At 45.6% G+C, this 25,751-nt stretch overlaps 2 protein-coding genes and 1 long non-coding RNA gene across 4 annotated transcripts in view; 1 reads left to right on the forward strand and 2 right to left on the reverse strand.

Annotated features, from left to right (window-relative positions):
- Window positions 1–10,272, forward strand: RPL7L1 (ribosomal protein L7 like 1). Of its 2 annotated transcripts, none has more exons than XM_030797043.1 (7): window positions 1–335; window positions 1,241–1,346; window positions 3,827–3,990; window positions 4,977–5,114; window positions 6,348–6,457; window positions 6,630–6,844; window positions 7,546–10,272. In XM_030797043.1, exons 1-6 carry the CDS (start codon window positions 295–297, stop codon window positions 6,836–6,838), a joined length of 768 nt encoding a protein of 255 aa, XP_030652903.1. In that variant the 5' UTR covers window positions 1–294; the 3' UTR covers window positions 6,839–6,844; window positions 7,546–10,272. The 2 variants fall into 2 exon arrangements, with proteins under 2 accessions (XP_030652903.1, XP_030652904.1); XM_030797044.1 differs by having other exon boundaries at window positions 257–335; window positions 6,684–6,844; window positions 7,546–8,319.
- The window catches only part of LOC115830964, a 23,628-nt gene continuing 8,027 nt past the window's right edge, over window positions 10,151–25,751 (reverse strand). The window contains exon 3 of the long non-coding RNA XR_004026509.1: window positions 10,151–10,223. This is a non-coding gene — a long non-coding RNA (uncharacterized LOC115830964). The remainder of the gene's footprint in view (window positions 10,224–25,751) is intronic.
- On the reverse strand, window positions 10,674–11,380 carry C17H6orf226 (chromosome 17 C6orf226 homolog). The gene has a single exon (XM_003266259.4). The coding sequence runs from the start codon at window positions 11,282–11,284 to the stop codon at window positions 10,904–10,906; it is 381 nt and encodes a 126-aa protein (XP_003266307.2). The 5' UTR covers window positions 11,285–11,380; the 3' UTR covers window positions 10,674–10,903.

Below are 25,751 nucleotides of genomic sequence, written 5' to 3' on the forward strand. Positions count from 1 at the left end.
GTAGCTAGAGCGGACGCCATAGGTGCATCGTGGGAAGCACTTTATTGTCCGCAGCCAAGCCTCTTGTGATGAAACTGTAACTTACAAGAAAAGGGCTGGGTTTTGAAAATGACACAGGCTCTAAAAACCCTGGAAGCAGTGCAACTTTTGGCAGGAATCGGGGTTAGCGGGACCTCAACGGCTCACTGCGGCTACGTGAACGCTGACTGGTCCTCCAGCGTGAGCTAGAACAGACGTCTCTATGGTCAAGTAAACAGAGCGCCGTGCTGTCTTCCCCGTGTGGTGGGGTTGCGCATGATCAGTAGCTGTACCGCTGGAAAGATGGCGGAGCAAGAGTGAGTGTTTGGGGCTTTTGAATATCTGGAGTGGGGTCTTGCGTATCCGGTGCCATCCATGGTGTTTATGCCTCGGTGGCGGATTCTTGTGGGCTCTAGGAATAGAAAAGGCCACAGTTTACAAAGGGTGGGGGTGAGGAGCAGTAGCGCTGTGGCGGAGGAGGGAGGGGACCGCGGTCAAGTTCGGGTTATCTGGAGAGGCGAGGATTGACTCAGGCAGCGGTCTGGAGTGCCGCAGTTGAATTCACCCAGCCTGACAAGTATTAATCCTGTAGATAGGCCTGCACCCGCCCCAACCCCATAGATTCGTCGCTGCTAGTGCCTATGAAGAGCTGTGGCAGTGGAAACCCTGTTAACTTATACGAACCCAGAGGCTAAAGGGTTCATTACTTTCCGAGGCTTTGGGGATGAGTGAATATTATGGGTACATTTTGAGGCCTGGAGTCAGAAACCACAGGTTTCAGGGGAATCTTTCTTCAGATACTTGAAAACAGTAATGTTCCCTAAAGCCCAGGATATTGAATTGGTTTGGAAATCCGTTGAATGTTCGTTTTCTTTTTTGTTGTTTTTGTTTTGAGACAGAGTCTTGCTCTGTCCCCCAGGCTGGAGCGCAGTGTCGCGATCTCGGCTCGGTGCAGCCTCCACCTCCGGGGTTCAAGCGATTCTCCTGCCTCAGTCTCCCGAGTAGCTGGGATTACAGGCGTGCGCCACGACGCCCAGCTGATTTTTTATTTTTAGTAGAAACGGGGGTTTCACCATGTTGGTCAGGCTGGTCTCGAACTCCTGATCTCAGGTGATCCACCCACCTCGGCCTCCCAGAGTGCTGGGATTACAGGCTTGAGCCACCGCGCCAGGCCAAGTGTTCTTTTCTAAACGTTATCTCTGATCTCAATTTTCTGCATCAGGCAAAGAAAAATCCCTTTGGTTCCAGAAAATCTCCTGAAAAAGAGGAAGGCTTATCAAGCCCTCAAAGCCACCCAGGCAAAGCAGGCACTTTTGGCAAAGAAGGAGGTAATGGTGGGGAACCAAGAGAAAGTAATTAGAATTTGTATTTGGTGAGTTTTATCCAGCATGTGTTGGACTATATTTGGTATTGACGAGCTCCCCCCAACGGTTTGACAAACCAGGTATAGTTGTGTCTCGGTGTCCTTAAGGGGTTGGTTCCAGGACTCCCACAGATGCCTAAATCTGAGACTGCTGAAGTCCCTTGTATAAAATGGTTGTAGTAGGCCAGGCGAGGTGGCTCACGCCTGTAATCCCAGCACTTTGGGAGGCCGAGGTGGGCGGATCACGAAGTCAGGAGATGGAGACCATCCTGGCTAACACGGTGAAACCCCGTCTCTACTAAAAATATGAACAATTAGCCGGGCATAGTGGCAGTTGCCTGTAGTCCCAGTTACTCGGGAGGCTGAGGCAGGAGGATGGCATGAATCCGGGAGGTGGAGGTTGGAGTGAGCCGAGATCGTGCCACTGCACTCTAGCCTGGGCGACAGAGCGAGACTCTTGTCTCAAAAAATAAATAAATAAATAACTGGTTGTAGTATTTGCATGTAATCTATACTCCTTCCGCCTATGTAGTTTAAATCCTCTCTGGATTACTTAAAAAAAATTTTTTTTTTTTTTTTTTTTTGAGGCAAGAGTCTCACTCTATTGCCTAGAGTGGAGTGCAGTGCAACCTCTGCCTACTGGGCTCAAGCAATTCTCGTGCCTCAGCCAACCAAGTAGCTAGGATTACAGGCATGCGCCACCACACCCGGCTAATTTTTTTTTAAATTTAATTTAATTTTGTTTTGTTTTTTGAGACAGAGTCTCATTCTGTCACCCAGGCTGGAGTGCAGTGATGCGATCTCGGCTTACCACAACCTCCGCCTCCCGGGTTCAAGCGATTCTCCTGCCTCAGCCTCCCAAGTAGCTGGGATTGCAAGGATGTGCCACCATGCCCTGCTAATTTTTGTATTTTTAGTAGAGACGGGGTTTCACCATGTTGTCCAGGCTGGTCTCCAACTCATGGACTCAAGTGATCTGCCCACCTCAGCCTCCCAAAGTGCTGCGATTACTGGCATCAGCCACCCCACCCGGCCACCAGCTGGTTTTGTATTTTTAGTAGAGATGTTTTGACGTGTTGGCCATGCTGGTCTCAAACTCCTGGCCTCAAGTGATCTACCCACCGGCCTTCCAAAGTGCTGGGATTACAGGCCTGAGCCACCCTGCCTGGCCTGTATTACTGATAGCTAATACAGTGTACATAATGTATTTTAAAAATTTGTATTACTTTTTACTGTTATTTTCCATTTTTCCCCTGAATTTTTTTTTTTTTTTTTTTTTAAAGAGTGAGGTCAGCTGGGCACAGTGGCTCACGTCTGTAATCCCAACACTTTGGGAGGCTGAGGCGGGCAGATTACTTGAGGTCAGGAGTTCAAGACCAGCCTGGCCAACATGGTGAAACCCCATCTCTACTAAAAATACAAAAAATTAGACGGGCACTGTGGCATGCGCCTGTAATCCTAGCTAATCAGGAGGCTGAGGCAGGAGAATCGCTTGAACCCGGGAGGCGGAGGTTGCAGTGAGCTGAGATTGTGCCACTGCACTCCAGCCTGGGTGACGGAGCAAGACCCTGTCTCAAAAAAAAAAAAAAAAAATGGGGTCTTTGGCCAGGTGTGGAAACTCACGCCTTTTATCCCAGCACTATGGGAGGCTGAGGACAGGTGGATCTCCTGAAGTCAGGAGTTCGAGAGCAGCCTGACCAACAAGGTGACCCTGTCTCTACTAAAAATACAAAAATTAGCCTGGTGTGGTGGCGCATGCCTGTAATCCCAGCTACTTGGGAGGCTGAGGCAGGAAAATTGCTTGAACCCAGGAGGCAGAGGTTGCAGTGAGCCGAGATCATATCACTGCACTCCAGCCTGGGCGACAGACTGAGACCCCATCTCAAAAAAAAAAAAAAAAGAAAAAAAAAAGAAGTGAGGTCTTGTGTTACCCAGGCTAGAGTGCAGTGGCAGGATCATAGCTCATTGCAGCCTTGAATTCCTGGGTTCAAGAGAACCTCCCGCCTCAGCCTCCTAAGTATCTGGGACTACAGGGTGAGCCACTGTGTATATTCCCCTCCAAAGTATTTTCCATCTGGGGTTGGTTGAATCACAGATGAAAAGCGCCAAGTGTATATGGTTTATGTCTACGTTTAGCAAATATTTAACACCTGCAGGCAAATGCTGGAGTTGAGTTTAAGGAAACTTTGTTAGTAAACATTGATTAATATGTAAACTAATTTTTTGTTTGTTAATTATTTTTCCCAGTAATTCCCAAGTTCCCTCAACTCCACCTTTACTTTGGTTTCTCATTTTTCCTTTATATGAAAATAGAGAATGTTGCTTTGTTTCGCATTGTAGAACACGGGGAAATAAGCTCTATCAGTTGTCACTCATGAATTACTGTTCTAAAAGTAAAAATATATGGAGGCACAAGATGATGATGATGGTCTGTCTTCTCTGTAGCAGAAGAAAGGAAAAGGGCTCAGGTTTAAGCGACTGGAATCATTCCTACATGATTCCTGGCGGCAGATACGTGACAAGGTGCGTCTCAGACGACTAGAAGTGAAACCTCATGCCTTGGAATTGCCAGATAAACATTCCTTGGCCTTTGTTGTACGTATCGAAAGGTAAGGAACTGGTGTCTTTCTAATTGCATGAGGCTGGGGCAAACTGTTGCTTAAGGTTTAGACCCCTTTCTAGGGAGATAATAGGCCCCAAGCCACTCAGGCAAATCGTGCTAGGATGTCAGGGTTGAGCACAATTTAGTCTGCAATATTTGGAAGACCTCAGACAGATGGGCTTGAAAATAAGTGCTATGAGGGTAAAGTGCTCACTAGGGAGAGGGGGTTGAGGACACCCTCTCTAAAGCAGGAACTTCAACCTGAGACCCGACACATGTGAAAGGCGTTCACCAGTGTTGGGAGACTTTCCAGGCATACGTACTGAAGTCCTGAGGTGGGGAAAGCAAGGCATCATTCTAGGAACTGAAACAAGGCTGAGTGGATGAAGCATATTCAGTGAAGGGGAGACATTTTTCCTCATTTAGTGGAACTTTCCCAACCCCCTGCCCACCCCATGTACAACTCTACTTCTTGCTGTTTCTCCTACCCAATCACTCAAACCAGTGGCTTTTGCATGTTGATGAGCTCTGTCTTTTGTAGCCCTCTACCACTGCTCATATTTTTCCTGAACTATTGTATTAACCTTCCTCCTGGATTTCCTTGCCTCTAGTGTCATACTGTGATCTGTCCCATACACTGCCCTTGGTGATTGTCAGAAAGAAATCTGGTCTCGTCTCTTCTGCTTAAAATCTTTGGTAGCTTTTACTGCCCATAGAAGCACATCCAGCTTCCTTAGCTGAACATGTGTAGACCTACATACCACCACGCCCCCTACCCCTGAAATGCAAGTTCAAGTTCCATAGCATTCCAGGCATTGCTCCACATCATGAAAAGGATCTGTTTTCATAACCGCCTCCCACTAAACTGAGCTCTTTAAGGCATAGTCTGTGTGTCTTATTCCAGATTACCCAGTGTAGTGACCTCGCATGTTGTGCTTGCTGGACTGACAAACTGGAGGGAGTCTGTCTGACTTCTGTTGCTGTTCATTTCAGGATTGATGGCGTGAGTTTACTGGTGCAGAGAACCATTGCAAGACTTCGCTTAAAGAAAATTTTTAGTGGTGTCTTTGTAAAAGTCACCCCCCAGAATCTAAAAATGCTACGTATAGTGGAACCTTATGTGACCTGGGGGTAAGTAAGGTTTTCCATGTGAATTCACATTAGATTTCTATTTGAGTGTGTCAGGGTGCACCGGGTATTGCTCTCCAGTGCTCAGGTTGCTGTAGAAGGGACATTTTGCTGTGACCACAGTCAACCTGAAATCAGTGGGTAGCTGTAACAGCCATGGGACACGGGGTAGGGAGGGTCTGAACAGTACCATAGTAGGGCTGGTTCAGTCATAGGCTAAGGCTGGGTCAAGGAGAGATTGGTTCTTGGAAGTCTTAAAGCAGAGCTAAAGGCAGTGCTTATGTAAGAGTAGTATTCCGGCCACACTGGCTCATGTCTGTAATCTTAGCACTTTGGGAGGCCGAGGCGAGTGGATCACATGGCCAGGAGTGGATCACACGGTCAGGAGATTGAGACCATCCTGGCCAACATGGTGAAACCCCTGTCTCTACTAAAATACAAAAAAAATTAGCCAGGCATGGTGGTGTGTGCCTGTAGTCCCAGGTACTTGGGAGGCTGAGGCAGGAGAAGCGCTTGAATCCATGAGGCGGAGGTTGCATTGAGCTGAGATTGCGCCACTGCAATCTAGCCTGGCGACAGCAAGACTGTCTCAAAAAAAAAAAAAAAAGCCAGACGCGGTGGATCACGAGGTCAGGAGATCGAGAGCATCCTGGCTAACATGGTGAAAGCCGGTCTCTACTAAAAATACAAAAAAAAATTAGCCCGGTGCCTATAGTCCCAGCTACTCGGGAGGCTGAGGCAGGAGAATGGCATGAACCTGGGAGGTGGAGCTTGCAGTGAGCCGAGATCGCGCCACTGCACTCCAGCCTGGGCGACTGAGCAAGACTCCATCTCAAAAAAAAAAAAGTAGTATTCCTCAAACATTGAAACCCAACAAAAACTTGGATTTTATTTCCAACTCTTGCACCATCTTGAGTAGAGGGTCACCTAAGGCCAGAGTCCTATCCCCTAAGGTAAGCTAGGACATGGTTTCTGTTTTGTTTTTGTTGGCGATATTTTCCCTGGTGAACATTTACATCCATAAATTTAAATTTCTAATTATGTAAGTGGGGTCACATCGGTTCTTTGTCAGGAGTATTTCCAAGCATTTCAGCTGGAATGTGATTGCAGAACACTTGCTCGTTGGGAGAAGTGAGTGTGTGGGAGAACGTCTCCAACCTCTCCTCAGCCAGGCTGTAGGACTGATATATAGTGTGCCAGGTGCTGGTGAAAACCGTGCTTTATTTTCCTACATAGATTTCCAAATCTGAAGTCTGTCCGAGAACTCATTTTGAAACGTGGACAAGCCAAGGTCAAGAATAAGACCATCCCTCTGACAGACAACACAGTGATTGAGGAGCACCTGGGTGAGTGCTACAACTTAGGGGTCAGCTGGGGCAGAAAGCCAGGGTCTTTGAAGCTTTGATGTGAGTTTCAGGTTGTATTCTTCTTGGGGTGCCAAGAGTCTGCCAGAGTGCCCAGCTTAGTATATGCTGGATACATGTTAAATAAAGGAATCTGTGCTTTTGTGTTTCTTAGGGAAGTTTGGCGTCATTTGCTTGGAAGACCTCATTCATGAAATTGCCTTCCCAGGGAAGCATTTCCAGGAGATCTCATGGTTCTTGCGCCCTTTCCACCTCTCAGTGGCCCGTCATGCTACCAAAAATAGAGTGGGCTTCCTCAAGGAGATGGGCACACCTGGCTATCGGGGTGAACGCATCAATCAGCTCATCCGCCAGCTGAACTAGACCCAGGTGAGGCAGGGCTGAAAACTGCCCTTGGGCCGACTTTTGATGGGCCATGCCTTGCCACTTTATAAGTTCTTTTTGCATTTACTAGTATTTAAGAGTAACCTTGAGATTGGGAGGAAAGAGGAGGTTGGTACAAATAGATGACCTGCTGGGATCAGTGAATGCCTGATTAGGACATGGGGCTATGCATAGCCTAGGAGTTATAGGCTTAAAGATGTCGAGTAACTAAAAACTGTATTGCTGGCCGGGCGCGGTGGCTCATGCCTGTAATCCTAGCACTTTGGGAGGCCAAGGCGGGCAGACCATGAGGTCAGGAGATTGAGACCATCCTGGCCAACATGGTGAAACCCTGTCTCTACTAAAAATACAAAAATGAGTTGGGGGTGGTGGCACGTGCTTGTAGTCCCAGCTACTCGAGAGGCTGAGGCAGGAAAATCACTTGAACCCAGGAGGCAGAGATTGCAGTGAGCCAAGTCGCGCCCGTGCACTCCAGCCTGGGCGACAGCGAGACTCCGTCTCAAAAAAAAAAAAACAAAACAAAACAAAACAAAAAACTGTATTGCTGCAGTCATTTAGATGGAAATGGGGAAATAATAATATTAATAACTGATTTCAAAAAGGACTTGAAGATGTGAATCATCTGTTTTGCTGAAGAAATCTTAACTCTTTGAAATTACTTTTTATTGCTGTTGTCATACTCTTAGGTGCCAAACTGCAGTAAATTTTTTATCAATGAAGTGGAAGCATGTGTTTTGTTGTTTTGGGAATTTTTATCAAGTATCTTCAGAGAAGATCATTTCCTGCTTTATCTTCAAAAACTGGAAAGGAAGGGTCAAAGAAAAGACAGTAGCTGGCCGGGCGTGGTGGCTCATGCCTGTAATCCCAACACTTTGGGAGGCTGAGGCAGGCAGATCACCCGAGGTTGGGAGTTCGAGACCAGCCTGACCAACATGGAGAAATGCCGTCTCTACTAAAAATACAAAAATTAGTCTGGCATGGTGGCGTGTGCCTGTAATCCCAGCTACTCAGGAGGCTGAGGCAGGAGAATCGCTCAAACCTGGGAGGCAGAAGTTGCAGTGAGCCGAGATCACGCCATTGTACTCCAGCCTGGGCAACAAGTGAAACTCCGTCTCAAAGGAAAGAAAAGACAGTAGCTTACGTTCATGTCAAGCACCTCTCATCACAGTCTAGTTCCAAGGAAAAATTCCAGCGTTTTCTACATTGGGTGCTACGTCGTCTGAAATTGGCACATTCCATGGAGGAAGGAGTCCTGCTTCGTTGCATCTATCCTAGGGTTTAATGTTGGTAAATGAGTCACTGTAGCATTTGTACAAGGCTCCCTAAGACTCCTGCAGCAGTCGACCAAGCCCAAGGACGTAATTGAATCTGGAGAGTCCTGGGGCCTTGTTTTGAAAAAGACTTGAAATAAACATAGGAAGAAAGGCATAAAAGTAAATGTTCACTTGTCTCTGCTGTGAGTCTGTGTTCCAACTTTTCAGCGATGGCTTTGAGAGCTCTCAAACTTAACTGGCTCTAAGTGTATCTGGTGGCTTTTGAATTGTAACCTGAAACTGGCTTAATACTTTTTCCTGAAAGCTCAGGATTTGAGAATGAGGACCCCTTCGCCAGGAAAACATGTATACACTCAAAATTTTGCTTGCAGTTCTAGGATGTTTAGACCCTTCTCAGATACCTGTGCATCTTACGGGTTTTGTTCTTCTCTTTGAAGTCTCACCCTGTTGCCCAGGCTGGAGTGCAGTGGAGTGATCTCGGCTCATTGCAGCCTCCACCTCCTGGGTTGAAGTGATTCTGCCTCAGCCCCTCGATCAGCTGGGATTATGTGCATGTACCACCACGCCCAGCTATTTTTTGTATTTTTAGTAGAGGCAGAGACAGAGTTTCACCATGTTGGCCAGGCTGGTCTCAAACTCCTGACCTCAAGTGATCCACAAGCCTGGGCCTCCCAAAGTGCTGGGATTACAGGCATGAGCAACTGCGCCTGGCCCTTGTGTACCTTATGTGAGGAAGTCTTGCTCTTAATCAGGATCGGTCACACAGGCCCTGATTTTGCTACTCTGGTTCCATGTCCTATAGAAGACCAAAGTTTACCAAGATAGATTTTTCCCTTCATGGTGGCAGATAGTGTTACCCCCTGCACCATCTATAACTCAGAAATCCCCATCATTTCTTCCCCTGGGCTTCAGGATAGAATTGCCTGGTTTCTCTGATGATCAGCATGCTTCCTTAAAACCCAAATCAGGAAGGAATGAACAATTTTGTTTGGCATGGATGAAATTATCACTGTTTGGCTCGGTAGGCCCCAGACAAGCTGGCACCTTAATTTTTTCCTTGCATATTCTAGTCTTCAGAAGTATTGCCTTTTGTCCTACTGGTAGTGACATAGTAGATAGTAGACCAATAACTGGGCATCTGGGGATTTTAATCCTGAAAACAGTGGGTCTGATACTGCTTGTGTTTTTCATCAGTGTTCTCCCCAAGTGGGTCTTCCTGCTATTCTCTTCACTTAGTTGCTCCTCACTTGCCATCTGAGCAATTGGCAAGGATGTGCCAGGCCTAGGTTAAACTTAGAAACATGCTTGACCATTCTATTCTCTGGTCCTTTCAGATCAGTTTGGCTGCAATTTTGGCTCCTTGGACCCTGAAGCATAGCTGGTAAATCAAGTTAGAGATGTAACTGCCTTAAAACATGCCAGCTTAGGCTGGGCATGGTGGCTCACATCTATAATCCCAACACTTCAGGAGGCTGAGGCAGGCGGATCACCTGAGGTCAGGAGTTCGAGACCAACCTGACCAACATGGAGAAATTCTGTCTCTACTAAAGATACAAAATTAGCCGGGCGTGGTGGTGCATGCCTGTAATCCCAGCTACTTGGGAGGCTGAGGCAAGCGAATTGCTTGAACCCAGGGAGGCGGAGGTTGCAGTGAGCCGAGATCACGCCATTGCACTCCAGCCTGGGCAACAAAAACAAAACTCTCTCAAAAAAAAAGGTGCCAGCGTATGAGGTAATTAGATCGGTTCTCTCCAGAGGTTACCTGCCAAGAAGAGATGCTATAGATGTTCTTATACTATAAAACATTGTGAAATCACATTTAAAATGATGTATTACAAAGTTATGGAAAAAAGCAGCTGTGACTATGGAAGCCCAAGGCTTATATCCCAGCTCTGCCTTACACTAAATATGGGTACAGTGTTTCTACTCTGTCCATAAAATGGGAGCTAATATCCTCCAACCTGTGTGCCTGACATGATGGTTAAAAGGATTAAGCAAAACAGTATTTTGTAATTTATTCTGTCAGAGCAAACTGCTGGTAAATAAAAGGCGAGTAAGTTGACTAAAAATAAATTAAAAAAATAAAAATCCTAATAAAACGTTTGTAATTTATAATTGTATACAAATAAAAGATGTTACAAAAATTGTGCACTTATATATGTACCATGACATAACTAATTCGTTGAACAAGTTGTGAGACAATCCTTTGAGAAATGGTAGACCTGTTACATCATCTATGGGTTAGGGTATGCCCATGTCAGCACGTACCAGGTACATTCTAACTTTTGTAGAGAAAGTAAAATTAGTGTTGAGTAAGTAGGTGCACTGAGCCAGGTGGCCTGTTTAACATAAAAGGACTGATTTTAACATAAAAGGACTGATTTCAGGGTGGCTGTGGGAGCCTTTCTAATGCTCAATTCTCTCGCCCCTTGCCTGATCCAGCTGATTCCAAGAGCCAAGATTTTAGTCTTCCTTGGTTGGCTTTTTTAAATGCTTTGGGCTTTCCTTTAATGTATCTTCAAAATCATTCTGGGGCCAAGTTACATTATAAAATATTTTATTACATATTTTGTTACATATAAGGGCTGAAACAGGATTTTTCTTAACTGTAACATGGTCCAGAAATGCAAATGCAAAACCCCCATGGTGATTGCAGGAGCAAGTCCAGTTGAGACAGGTCAGGACGAAAGCATAAAAGATGAGTAACGGAATGGCATCCGGGGTCCTGTAGCCACGCCCTCCAGATCGCCGCCGCAAAGGACCTGGAACCTCAGGAGCCCACTGTATGCCATGAAGAAGGTGCAGTCGCTGCCTCAGCCAAGCCAGGCTCCGCCGGGGCCGTTCCTATCCTGAGGGTTGGAGAGGAAAGGGACTCAGCCAAAGCCGCGGCCTCCCAGGGCTTGGGCCTCCGCGGGAGCCGGGACGCTGTGGGTTCGCCGTGGATCGCCGCGATGTGGCGTCTCTCCAGGCCCGGGAGTTCCCGGCCCTGCTGGACCAGCTGCAGGAGCTGCGCCAGGGTAACCGAAGCTGAGGCTGGGGCCGGGGCCGAGCATCGGGGACTGCGGGGACGCTCCATTTCGGGTCGCGAAGCCTCACCGGCGTGCAGTGCGAGGAAGCGAGCACTTCCGGGCGGAATGGGTGCAACCACCATGGGGCAGGTGGGGAAAGGAAAGGGGGGCTGTAGACCGTACCAAGCCGGCCCAGAACTGGGGGAGCACTTGAGAATTCTGACCAGCTCCCTGCAGAAACGCTTTAGAAGCGTCCACAATTTAGCCAAACCCAGAGTGCCCAACGGACGCGCCAAAGAAGAAGAAAAAGGGACGGACGCGCCAAAACTTGAAGGCTAGCACAGGACAGAACATGCCTGCGGAAGCGCCGCTGCGGGCAAAAAGACCCATACATGCATAGGCACTGCGCACGTGCCCATTTTCATGCACACCCACGGGCGCGCGTACAAGGATTCAGATACAACGCATGGCGGGGGATAATCCCCATCCTAGGCTCCGCAGCACGGGACAAAGCATAACCGTAGAGTTGTTCCCAGGGGCCTCAGGAGTGACACCGCCACCAAGCCACGCTACTCTTTTAGTTATTATTATTGTTTTGTTTTGTGTTGTTTTAGACGGAGTCTCACTCTGTCACCCAGGCCAGAGTGCAGTGGCGCGATCTCAGCGCACTGCAACCTCTGCCTCCTGGGTTCAAGCGATCCACAGGGTCCCTAGTGCCTCAGCCTCCCTAGTAGCTGGGACTACAGGTGTAGGCCACCAAGCCCAGCTAATTTTTGTATTTTTAGTAGAAACAGGGTTTCACCATGTTGGCTAGGCTGGTCTCGAACTCCTGACCTCAAGTGATGCACCCGCCTCGGCCTTCCCAAGTGCAGGGATTACAGGTGTGAGCCACCGCACCGAGCCAGAGCCTCACCACTTTTTTCACACTTCCTGCCATCCTTCAATTCTTGCTGGTCCCAGAGAAGATAGAAGGTGAAAGCAGGTCAGATGTGCTACAGCTGCTCTGACTGCTCGGAAAGTCAGGTTTTTAAATTATCAAAAGTGGCCGGGCACGGTGGCTCACACCTGTAATCCCAGCACTTTGGGAGGCGGAGGCAGGTGGATCTCGAGGTCAGGAGTTTGAGACCAGCCTGACCAACATGGTGCAACCCCCATCTCTACTAAAAATACAAAAATCAGCTGGGTGTGGTGGCACGCGCCTATAATCCCAGCTACTCAGGAGGCTGAGGCAGGAGAATCCCTTGAACCCGGGAGGCAGAGGTTGCAGTGAGCTGAGATTGCACCACTGCACTCTACCCTCGGTGACAAAGCAAAACTCTGTCTCAAAAAAAAAAAAAGTATCAAAAGCTAGACTTATCTGGTGAACATCACCTTAATCAAAGAATCAAAGCTTAATGGCCAGACGTGGTGTCTCACACCTGTAATCCCAGCACTTTGGGAGGCTGAGGTGGGCAGGTCACCTGAGATCAGGAGTTTGAGACCAGCCTGGCCAACATGGCAAAACCCCATCTCTACTAAAAATACAACAAATTAGTCAGGCATGGTGGTGTGCACCTGTAATCCCAGCTACTTGGGAGGCTGAGGCAGGAGAATTGCTTGAACCCAGGAGGCGGGGAGGTTGCAGTGAGCTGAGATCACACCACTGCACTCCAGCCTGGGCAACAGAGTGAGACTCAGTCTCAAAAAAAAAAAACTTAATAGGACAAACTGGCCTTGTGTGCCTCCTGATGTGATGCACTGGGAAGGATACAACATATCTTCTGTAGTAGTCCTCCCCAAAATGCCCAAAAAATGTTCACTCACCACCTAGTCTTGAGGAAATAGAGACCAAAGTGAGAGAGATTCTGCAAAATGATTGGTCCGGACACTTTACAGATGTCATTGTTATAAAAGATAAAGAAAAAGCTAAGAACTACCCCAGATTAAAGGAGACATAAAAAATAAATACAGGCCAGAGACAGTGGTTCATGCCTTTAATCCCAGCACTTTGGGAGGCCGAGGTGGGCGGATTGCTTGAACTCAGGAATTCAAGACCAGCCTGGGCAATGTAGCAAAACCCCATCTCTACTAAAAATACCAAAAAAAAAAAAAATAGCCAAGCATGGTGGTGGGCACCTGTAGTCCCAGCTATTCTGGAGGCAGTGGTCAAAGAATCGCTTGAACCCGGGGAGGTGGAGGTTGCACTGAGCTATGATTGCCAGCACTTCAGACTGGGAGACAGAGCGAAACTCTGTCTCCAAAAATAAAATAAAATATAAATAAATAAATACAATGAGTGATCCTGGATTAGATGCAAGATTGTGTAGGGGAGATCAGCTCTAAAGGACATTTTACCCTTAGGGAAATTTGAATATGATCCATATATTAGATGACAGCGATATATCAATGTTAAATTTATCAAGTGTGATAATTGTGCTTATGTGTGGGAATTACCTTGTTCATAGCAGATACATTCTGAAGTATTTAAAGGTGACGTGTCATGATGACAGAGAGAAAGCAAATGTGGCAAAATTGCTAAGAATTAGTGAATCCACGTGAGGGTTTGAAACTTGTCAAAATAAAAAGTTGGGGTAGGCCGGGTGCAGTGGCTCACGCCTATAATCCCAGCACTTTGGGAGAGGCCAAGGCAGGAGGATCATTTGAACCCAGGAGTTCAAGACCAACCTGGGCAACATAGTGAGACCCCCCGAAAAACAAAAATTAGCTGGATGTGGTGGCATACACCAGTAGTTCCAGCTACTCGGAAGGCTGAGGCTGGAGGATCACTTGAGCCCAGGAGGTCGAGGCTGCAGTGAGCCAAGATTGTTCCACTGCACTCTAGCCTGAGCAACAGAGACTCTGTCAAAAAAAAAAAGTTGGGGTAGGGGGCACTTGGTAAGAGCTTGAGAAGCCAGTCTGGAGGAAACTGACCATATTGAATGTCGTATAATAAAGAATTTTGAAGGGGTGGCCTGCCCCTCCATACCTGCGGGTATTTCTCGTCAGGTGGGACGAGAGACTGAGAAAAGAAATAAGACACAGAGACAAAGTATAGAGAAAGAACAGTGGGCCTAGGAGACCGGCACTCAGCATACAGAGGACCTGCACCGGCCCCAGTCTCTGAGTTCCCTCAGTATTTACTGATTATTATTTTCACTATCTCATCAAGGGGAATGCAGCAGAGAACAGGGTGATAGTGGGGAGAAGGTCAGCAAGAAAACACTGAGCAAAGGAATCTGTGTCACAAATAAGTTCAAGGGAAGGTACTACGCCTGGATGTGCACGTAGGCCAGATTTATGCCTCTCTCCACCCAAACGTCTCAGTGTAGTAAAGAATAACAGAGCAGCATTGCCACCAGCATATCTCACCTCCAGCCACAGGGCAGTTTTCTCCTATCTCAGAATAGAACGAATGTACAATCGGGTTTTATACCGAGACATTCCATTCCCAGGGGCATGCAGGAGACAGAGGCCTTCCTCTTATCTCAACCACAAGAGGCCTTCCTCTTTTACTAATCCTCCCCAGCACAGACCCTTCACGGGTGTTAGGCTGGGGGACGGTCAGGTCTTTCCCGTCCCACGAGGCCATATCTCAGTCTGTCTCAGTGGGCAGAAACCTTGGACAATACCCAGCTTTCCTGGGCAGAGGTCCCTGTGGCTTCCCGCAGCGCATTGTGCCCCTGGTTAATCGAGAATGGAGACTGGCAATGACTTTTACCAAGCATACTGCCTGCAAACATATTGTTAACAAGGCACATCCTGCACAGCCCTAGATCCCTTAAACCTTGATTCCATACAACACATGTTTCTGTGAGCACAAGGTTGGGACTAAAGTTACAGATTAACAGCATCTCAAGGCAAAACGATTGTTCAGGGTACAGATCAAAATGTAGTTTCTTATGTCTTCCTTTTCTACGTAGACACAGTAACAGTCTGATCTCTCTTTTCCCTACATATCCCCCTTTTTGACAAAACTGCCATCGTCATTATGGCCTGTTCTTGCTGGTCGCTGTCTCTTCGGAGCTGCTGGATACACCTGTAGACTAACAACAGACAGAACAGGCATACAAGGATTAGTACGAAATTTACAATAGTGAAACTTCTGATGGTTTTTAACCAAGTGACGGTTAAGATTTGTGAGGCCATCAGCAGATTTCACGATTGCTTCAGTTCCCAAATTTAAATGGGCTTTCGATGCCTCAAAATTTCCTTCTTTTAATTTTGAAATATCTAAAGTAAGATTATCTTCTCTTCCTTGTAGATGGCGTCTAACCATGTCCCAGTGATGCTCAGACTCATTATAGGCTCAGGATTAATACAAAAATCTGACATATTCCAGTCGCACTGCAACTGAAAAAGATATTCCAAGCTCATGAGCCTATCTCCCAGCCAATTGACAGTTTGTCTAAGATCATTAATTTGGTTTGCCAATTTTTGATTTATTTGGGTCTGAGAATTCCACAATTTTGAGGAATTCTTTCGCCAATCATTTACATGTTCTGCAGTTTGAACAGAGGAGTGTAAAGCAATTCCAGCAGCCGCAGCAATAGCTGTGACTGCAATAAGGCCCATAATCACTGCAATCAAAGTAAAAATGTATCTTTTGGATCTAGGTAGAATTCCTTTTAACACTTCCGTTAAAATATGGAAGATGGCGAAGCCGCCCACTGTCGGTCCATGGACACAGGGATCCACACACCTTCTCTTGCCCTCACTAGCAGAATATGGCGCTGCCAATTAAAAGTCGAATCAATGCAAGTAAACAATATACAATTTTCACAGGTTATAGTTTGGGAATCTGGTTTAATAACTATGTTTTCTGTAACTAGCATATAAGGGGGTTTTACACAACTTTGTAGAGGAATTGTCAGATTGGAATTTAGGTTGATAGTATAATATGGCTTACAATTTCTTGTTTCTATAACTTGATTTCCAGACCAAATTCTAATGTGGTGCGAGGCCACAGTAAGCTTCCATAATTTTGGATGTTTAGGACCAGTAACAGGACTAACTAACTTTGGTCAAGGTGATGAAATTCCCTTTTCACCCCATTTCCATGGATAGGGTGATTCTAACCTTCTACAAACCTGGTCCAGCCTTTCAAATTAAATCACTATCATAGGCCAGATTAATGGGCCAGATGGATGGGGCCTGTGAACATGAGTGAGTTTGCCCCATACAATTACAATATAATTGGCCTCGATGGGCCCAGTCTATAATAGTTCCAAATTCATTGTTTTGTCATACCACCGCAGTATTAGCCACACATTCTTCCCAAACTAAGGCTTCTGGGCTTTCTGATTCTTTGGGAATTTCCTTGGGGCAAGGCTTCCCCTTAGGCCTAGATTTTAATGATCTTTGATAAGAAGCGTCCTCTAAATTATTTTTCTGTGGCCCGAGTGACATTCCACTTGCCATGTGATAAGTAAATTTACTGGTGGCACTGACAGTAGGTACTTCTACCAACCAATTTTGGGTTGTAGGCATTAAACATCCTGGTGTCTTCCCTAGGCAAGTAGGAGGATAATGATACCCAGTGGAAACATTTATCATCATTCCTTCTCCTTTAGGTTGGGCAGGGCAACGATCATCTGTGGGGCCTGGTACCCATGCACTATTATTAACATATACTTCAATAGGATTATCCATCCATGTGACTGCCCAAATTAAGGGAGGGAAAGGCACATAGGCACAGTAAGTATAATTAGTTGCAGCTGCTCCTGCAGACATGTGCAGACTTGCTACCATTGATACAATAATCGAAGCTGTAAGCAGCATATTCTCTGGAGTTCGCGTTACCCTTGTGTTCTTTAGGCTTTTTTAGCTAACTGTGTCAGCTTCTTTCATTGGGCCCAAGTCGGTGGCTCCGCTTCCTTGGTGGATGGCAACTTCATCTGTTCTGATATCACCATTTTGTTTACCTGGCGACTCGATGATGCTCAATTGAGGGTTTTTTGTCTCCGCGGAAGCGCTTTTCTTTGCATCTCAAATGGGTTCACTGTAGAACTTTAAATGTCTAGTGGGTATCCACATAGGAAGCTGATTTTCTCCTGGTGAAACACAAGCAAAGCCTCTCTCCCATGTTATCACCTTCCCTATTTCCCATGTCTTATTTTTGTTGTCTTTCCACCAAATCAGTTTTCCTTCATGTGGGCTGTTCTTTTTACCAGTACAATGTTATTCTGCAGAAGTAGTGGTCTGATTTCTATAAATGTTTAAAAAATTTAAAGTATAGAGTTCTAGATTGAGTTGCATCTGGGGAGTATTATACTCCTTACTTTTTCCTTTTTTTGTTTAATCTATTGAGCTTTGAGTGTTCTATTGGTTTTTTCAATTATGGCCTGTCCTTGGGAATTACAAGGGATTCTGTTGTATGTGTAATTTTCCACTGATTTAAGAATTTTTGAAATGTTTTACTACAGTATCCAGGCCCATTATCCATTTTAATTTTTTCTGGAACTCCCATGACAGCAAAACAAGATAATAAATGTCTTTTAACATGGGAAGTATTTTCTCCTGTCTGGCAGGTTGCCCATACAAAATGTGAATAAGTATCAACTGTCACAAGGACAAATGACAATTTTCCAAATGAAGGTACATGTGTGACTTCCATTTGCCATAACGCATTAGGACATAGAACTCTGGGATTAACTCCTGCCTCTTGAGTGGGCAGGCGTAGAATCTGACACTGGGTGTAATGTTGTACAATATTTTTTGCCTGTTTCCATGTGATGTCAAATTTATTTTTTAGTCCTGTTGCATTTACATGAGTCAAGGCATGAAATTCTTGTGCTTCCATGAATGCAGATGATACTAGCAAGTCAACTTGTTCATTTGCTTTAGTTAAAGGCTCTGGTAAATTAGTATGTGCTCGAATATGAGTAATATAAAATGGGAAATTTCTTTTTCTTATGGTTTGTTGTAACAAACAGCTGGTTTAACTGATCATCTATACTATGTTTGATGAGGGCTGTCTCAACATCCTTTGTAGCCTGTACTACATATGCAGAATCGATACAATGTTAATAGGCTGATTAAAATCCTGTAACACTGTAATGACAGCAACCAACTCTGCTCTTTGAGCCCAGTGATATTGAGTTTCAATGAGTTGTTCTTTTGGCCTGGTGTAAGCCACTTTTCCATTGCTGGAACCATCAGTAAACACCGTCAGAGCATTTTCTAAAGGTTTATGTCTGGTAATTTTAGGAAAAATCCAAGTAGTCAATTTTAAAAACTGGAAGATTTTTGTTTTGGGGTAATGATTTTCAGTAATTCCCATAAAATCAGCAAGACCAATCTGCCATGCACCAGAATTGATAAAGGCTTGTGTAACCTGTTCCTTATTTAAAGGAACAATGATTTTATCTGGGTCACTTCCACTCAATTTTATTATTCATAATCTTGTCTGACCAATTAATGTAGCCATTTGATCCAAGTTCAATGTAAAAGTCTTAATCGTACTATGAGGAAGGAAGAACCACTCCACAAGATCTGTATTTTGAACAATAATGCCTGTTGGAGAATGTGCAGTAGCAAAAATCAAAAGTTGGAGTGGGGCTAAGTGATCTATTCTGTTTACTTGTGCTGACCGAAACTTTTCTTCAACTAATTCAATTTCTTTAGTTGCCTCTGGAGTTAATGTTCTTTTACTATTCAATTCTGGATCCCCTCTTAAGATAGAGAACAAATTTAACATGGCATAAGTAGAGATGCCTAGAGTTGGCTGAATCCAATTAATATCTCCTAGCAATTTTTGAAAGTCATTTAATGTTTTTAATGTGTCTTTTTTTTTTTTTTTTTTTTTGAGACGGAGTCTTGCTCTGTCGCCCAGGCTGGAGTGCAGTGGCACAATCTCGGCTCACTGCAAGCTCCGCCTCCCGGGTTCACGCCATTCTCCTGCCTCAGCCTCTCCGAGTAGCTGGGACTACAGGAGCCTGCCACCACGCCCAGCTAATTTTTTTTGTATTTTTAATAGAGACGGGGTTTCACCGTGGTCTCGATCTCCTGACCTCGTGATCCACCCGCCTCGGCCTCCCAAAGTGCTGGGATTACAAGCGTGAGCCACCGCGCCTGGCCGGTCTTTTCTCATTTCTATTTTTTGTGGTTTAATTTTCCTTTCCTCTACCTGCATTTCTAAGTAATGGAAAGGAGTAGAGGTTTGAATCTTATCAGATGCTGTTGTCCTGTATTTGCAACCTCTTGTCTGCAGAAATGTGTAACAGTCAATTAACGTCTCTCCTTTCTGTAGCACACAAAATATCATCAACATAATGAATGATATAAGAGTCTGAAAACTGTCTCTAACTGCCTGAAGAGCTTGAGCTACAAAAGTCTGGCAAATAGTTGGACCATTAAGCATTCCCTGAGGCAACACTTTCCACTGAAACCTGGTGGCTGGTTCTTTATTATTTATGGCTGGTACAGTAAAAGCAAATTTTTCAAAATCCTGTTTTGCCAGAGGAATGGTAAAAAAGAAATCCTTCAGATCAATTATAATTAAAGGCCAATCTTTGGGGATCACGGCTGGAGAGAGCAACCCAGGTTAGAGAGCCCCCATGGGTTGAATTACAGCATTAACGGCTCTTAAGTCAGTCAGCATGCGCCATCTGCCAGATTTTTTCTGAATTACAAACACACGAGAATTCCAAGGCGAAAATGAAGGCTCAGTATGTCCCTTTTCTAAGTGTTCCTTTGCTAATAAGTGTAAAGTCTCCAGCTTTTGTTTTGGTAGCAGCCACTGATTTACCCATACAGGTTTTTTTTGTTTTCCAAGTTAATGGAATGGGTTTTGGAGGCTCTACAGTGGCCGCTCTTAAAAAGGATACCCTATTCCTTTTCTTTTTTGATTTTTTTCAGCCTCAATTGGGACTTTAATGCTGTCTTCATTCTTTCCTAGTCCCTTTTCAGGGAGATATCCCATTTTAGTCATGATTTTTTGACTCCTGGGGCTGTATTGGGAGGCTGGGATAGTAATCGCTGCATGCCATTGTTGTAACAAGTCTAGGCCCCATACATTAATTGGAATAGAAGTGATCATAGGCTGAACTGTACTTTCTTGATCGTCAGGTCCTAGACAATGTAAAATCCTGGCACTTTGATACACTTCTGAGGCGGTATCTACACCAACAAGTCCTGTAACAGGCTTTTGTTTAGGCCAATTTTGGGGCCATTGATTTAAGGCGATGATAGCACCATCAGCCCCGGTATCCACTAATCCTTCAAACAGCTTTCTCTGAATAGTGACTGCACACACGGGTCTATCCTCTGAGACCTGACTAGCCCAATAAGCGGCTTTTCTGGCAGGGTTGGTACTTCCAAACCCTCCTGTTCTTTCTGTTTTGTTTTTCCCCAATTTTAATATAAGGCAAAAGCAGTAATTGTGCAATTCTATCACCTGGATTGGCACTCCAGGGAACAGTGGAGCTGATCACTAACTGAATTTCCGCTTTATAATCTGAATCAATTACACCAGTATAAATTTGGACTCCCTTCAAATTTAGACTTGATCTCCCTAAAATAAGGCCTACCGTCCCTTCTGGCAGCGGGCCATATACCCCTGTAGGAATCGTTTGCAGGGGCTCTCCAAGGAGTAAAGAAACCATCTGAGTAGAAGATAAATCTACTGCTGCGCTGCCTGCTGTGGCGGGGGACAGCTGTTGTATTGTTGTAATTGGCTGACTCCCTGAAGTGGTGGTATTTCCTGCGGGGGTTGTTGTCCCTGAAAACCCTGAGGAACAAACCCCTGAATCGGAATGCCCCAATTTGTTGCGGGGCCTGAGGCTGGCCCCTCTTCCCATTTCCCCGACAATGGTTGTCCATCTTTATCAAATTTAGAATGACGTTGATTAGCCCAATGTTTTCCTTTTCCACATTTTGGACACAGGCCAGGTGGCTCTTTATTTTTTGCCGTAATAGCTTTATTTATTTATTTGTATTTATATATATATATATTTTTTGAGACGGAGTCTGGCTCTGTCGCCCAGGCTGGAGTGCAGTGGCGCGATCTCGGCTCACCGCAAGCTCCGCCTCCCGGGTTCACGCCATTCTCCTGCCTCAGCCTCCCGAGTAGCTGGGACTATAGGCGCCCGCCACCACGCCCAGCTAATTTTTTGTATTTTTAGTAGAGATGGGGTTTCACCATGTTAGCCAGGATAGTCTTGATCTCCTGACCTTGTGATCCACCCACCTCGGCCTCCCAAAGTGCTGGGATTACAGGTGTGAGCCACCGCACCCCGCCAGCTTGATTTATTATATCCTGTTTACTTAAGACTGGGCAACTCCTTTTCAGATGACCGATTTGACCACAATTATAACATTTTTCCCCAAATGTTCTAACTTGTCCTCCTAAAGCGACTCCCGTCATTGCTTGAACCATTAGCATTGCCTTTATGCATAGCTCCTCCAATCCCATCACAAGCCTTCACTTATTCTGTAATTACATCAACTCCTGCTGGAACTTTTCTTTTTAATGGCTTTGTGGCCGATTGACATTCTGGTTTTGCATTTTGATAGGTCATTAATTCTACAATAACTTTTCGGGCGTTATCATCTGTAATAGATTTTTGAGCGGCATCTTGCAACCTTGCCACAAAGTCTGGATATGGCTGTTTAGAGCCTTGTTTAATTGAATTAAAAGAAGGGCAGGTGGTTCCTGGGTCCTGAATTTTTTCCCAAGCCCTGAGGCAAATAGCCCTTAATTGTTCAATAGCCTCATTCTGCATTACTGATTGTTGGTTAATGGTGCTCCAATTTGGACCTGTTCCTAGCAATTGGTCTGCATCTATATTAACAGTGGGATTAGTAGCCTGATTTTTTCGTACCTGTTCTTGTACTCCATCAGTCCACCAGGCTTTAAACTGTAGAAACAGAGGGTGAAAGGGAAGATTTAGCCAAAATTTCCCAGTCATAAGGAATAAGTCTATTTCCATGAACAATGGAATCTAACAATGTTCTCACATAAGGGGAGTTGGGTCCATATTGTTTAACTCCTTCCTTCATATCTTTTAACATTTTCATGGTGAAAGATTCATATCTAGCCTCAGTTTGGACAGACGCTCCTGCTAGAGTCCCTTTCCCGGCCGGTATCGGTTGTAAAATTACCGGGAACTCCCATCCCTGTTTTCTGGCTTTATCAATGATTTCATGCAGTGTACTACCTTTTTCCACTAGGTGGTGCTGTAGGATTAACCACCACCGCTGTGGGTTGCTAGTATGGTGCCGTGCTATTTGGCACAGGACACACCGCTTGAGGTCTGTGTTGAATCTCTGGAGGCGGCCGATACTGAAGGTAGGCTGGCGGCCAGTACTGATAAATTACTGGCGGTTGGGTCTTATTTTCTACCAGCTGATATTGTGGATACTGCATCTGAATTGGCATTGCCGGGATAGAGACTCTATCCTTTGCTACTTGATATTCTCTTGGGGTTTGTACTTGTTTAAACTGCCTTTGAGGTTGTAACGTTACAGGTATCTGAACCGCGGGAGGAGTTGATGGCCATCGTGGTTTAGGCTCTGATAGCCCCAATAATTCTAGACCTCCTTCCCCCAATTTTGATTATTCATGATATATTACCTCCTTTAATTGATTGTAGTCAACATTTTGCGTTGACCAAGCCATTACAGACTCTGCTGCATATTTACAATGTGAACTTCCCATTCCTTTCCTGAACTCTGTCTCTGCCTCTTCTTCACAGTCTATTACACAGCTTTCAGGGGCAGCAGAAACTGAAATGCTATCTTCTTCTGTTTGAAACAGTTCTAAAGTTGCTTTAATAATGGCCCAATCATTCCATACTGTAAGTGGGATGATTTTATCTTCCCTATTTGCTTGTTTTAATTCTTTGCCAATTTTTTTCCCAATCTTTTAGATCTAAAGTTCCCTGTTCTGGAAACCAGGGGCAAAATTGTTCTATTGTTTGAAACAGCATAATTAGATTTTCTGTAGAAGCTCTAACACCCCCTTTTCTTAAAATAATTTTAATGAAGCTGAGATAAGAGGCATATTTACTTTCAGTTTGTCCCATTGTTACCCTGGGTTCTTCTGAGCGCACAAGCTTACCGCAAGGCTGACCGTGGACGTACTCGGGAATCTCTCGTTGACTGTCCTCAATGCTCACGTTCTTAGCATACCTTCACCTTAGAGAAAGGCACTCACGTTGGGCAGCAGATGAAGGGGTGGCCTGCCCCTCCACACCTGTGGGTATTTCTCATCAGGTGGGACGAGAGACTAAAAAAAGAAATAAGACACAGAGACAAAGTATAGAGAAAGAACAGTGGAGCCCAGGAGACCGGGGCTCAGCATACAGAGGACCTGCACTGGCCCCCGTCTCTGAGTTCCCTCAGTATTTACTGATTATTATTTTCACTATCTCAGCAAGGGAAATGTGGCAGGAGAACAGGGTGATAGTGGGGAGAAGGTCAGCAAGAAAACACTTGAGCAAAGGAATCTGTGTCACAAATAAGTTCAAGGGAAGGTACTACGCCTGGATGTGCACGTAGGCCAGATTTATGCCTCTCTCCACCCAAACGTCTCAGTGTAGTAAAGAATAACAGAGCAGCATTGCCACCAGCATATCTCACCTCCAGCCACAGGGCGGTTTTCTCCTATCTCAGAATAGAATGAATGTACAGTTGGGTTTTATACCGAGACATTCCATTCCCAGGGGCATGCAGGAGACAGAGGCCTTCCTCTTATCTCAACCACAAGAGGCCTTCCTCTTTTACTAATCCTCCCCAGCACAAACCCTTCATGGGTGTCGGGCTGGGGGACGGTCAGGTCTTTCCCGTCCCACGAGGCCATATCTCAGTCTGTCTCAGTGGGGAGAAACCTTGGACAATACCTGGCTTTCCTGGGCAGAGGTCCCTGTGGCTTCCCGCAGCGCATTGTGCCCCTGGTTAATCGAGAATGGAGACTGGCAATGACTTTTACCAAGCATACTGCCTGCAAACGTATTGTTAACAAGGCACATCCTGCACAGCCCTAGATCCCTTAAACCTTGATTCCATACAACACATGTTCCTGTGAGCACAAGGTTGGGACTAAAGTTACAGGTTAACAGCATCTCAAGGCAAAACAATTGTTCAGGGTACAGATCAAAATGGAGTTTCTTATTTCTTCCTTTTCTACGTAGACACAGTAACAGTCTGATCTCTCTCTCTTTTCCCTACAAGTTTGGCCTAGGCCGGGAATGGTGGCTCATGCCTGTAATCCTAGCACTTTGGGAGGCTAAGGCGGGCAGATCACCTGAGATCAGGAGTTCGAGACCAGGCCGACCAACATGGAGAAACTCCATCTCCACTAAAAATACAAAAATTGGCCAGGCACGGTGGCTCACGCCTGTAATCCCAGCACTTTGGGAGGCCGAGGCGGGTGGATGACCTGAGATCAGGAGATCGAGACCATCCTGGCTAACACAGTGAAACCCCCGGGCGTGGTGGCGGGCGCCTGTAGTCTCAGCTACTCAGCAGGCTGAGGCAGGAGAACGGCATGAACCCGGGAGCAGAGCTTGCAGTGAGTGGAGATCGCACCACTGCACTCCAGCCTGGGTGATAGAGTGAAACTCCATCTCAAAAAAAAAAAAAAAAAAAAAAAAGAATTTGGCCTTTGTCCCTGGTGCTCAACAGGGAAACTCAATCCTTAGAATTTCTCAAATATTAAGAGTGATATTTATGGCCCAAATAGTTTATGCTAATTGGGTGACTCATAGTGGCCCCTAAGCAGTTTCAGGATAGGAGCTGACCATATCAGAAAGACCAACTCTGTGATTAGAGATTGGGAAATCAATCCACTTGAGGTTCAGGGACGGGAAATGGAACTGAATCTCCAGCCAGTGATTTAATCAACTATGCCTATGTAATGGAACTGTGATTAAAAAAAAAAAATCTAGATACAGGCTAGGAGTGGTACCTCACGCCTGTACTCCCAGCGCTTTGGGAGGCCAAGGCAGGAGAATTGCTTGAGCCCAGGAGCTTGAGTCTCCAACCTGAACAAGAGAGCGAGATCCCGTTTCTACAAAAAAGAATAAAATTAGCCATGTGTGGTGACATGCACCTGTAGTCCCAGCTACATGGGAGGCTGAGGTGGGAGGATCATTTGAGCCTGAGAGATAAAAGCTACAGTGAGCCGTATCATGCCACTGTGCTCCAGCCTGGACAACATAGCCAGACCCTGTCTCAAAAACAAACAAACAGGCTGGGCATGGGGGCTCATGCCTGTCATCCCAGCACTTTGGGAGGCCGAAGCAGGCGGATCACGAGGTCAAGAGATTGAGACCATCCTGGCCAATGTGAAACCCCGTCTCTACTAAAAATACAAAAATTAGCTGGGTGTGGTGGCACACACCTGTAATCCCAGCTACTTGGGAGGCTGAGGCAAGAGAATCGCTTGAACCCAGGAGGTGGAGGTTGCAGTGAGCCAAGATCACGCCACTCTAGCCTGGGTGACAGAGCAAGACTCTGTCTCAAAAAAAAAAAAAAAAAAATAAAAAAAGCGGCCGGGCACGGTGGCTTACGCCTGTAATCCCATCACTTTGGGAGTCCAAGGTGGGCGGATCACGAGGTCATGAGATCGATACCATCCTGGCTAACACGGTGAAACCCCATCTCTACTAAAAAAATACAAAAAATTAGCCG

The sequence above is a fragment of the Nomascus leucogenys genome, chromosome 17, assembly GCF_006542625.1.
Source record: "Nomascus leucogenys isolate Asia chromosome 17, Asia_NLE_v1, whole genome shotgun sequence".
Taxonomy (NCBI): domain Eukaryota; kingdom Metazoa; phylum Chordata; class Mammalia; order Primates; family Hylobatidae; genus Nomascus; species Nomascus leucogenys.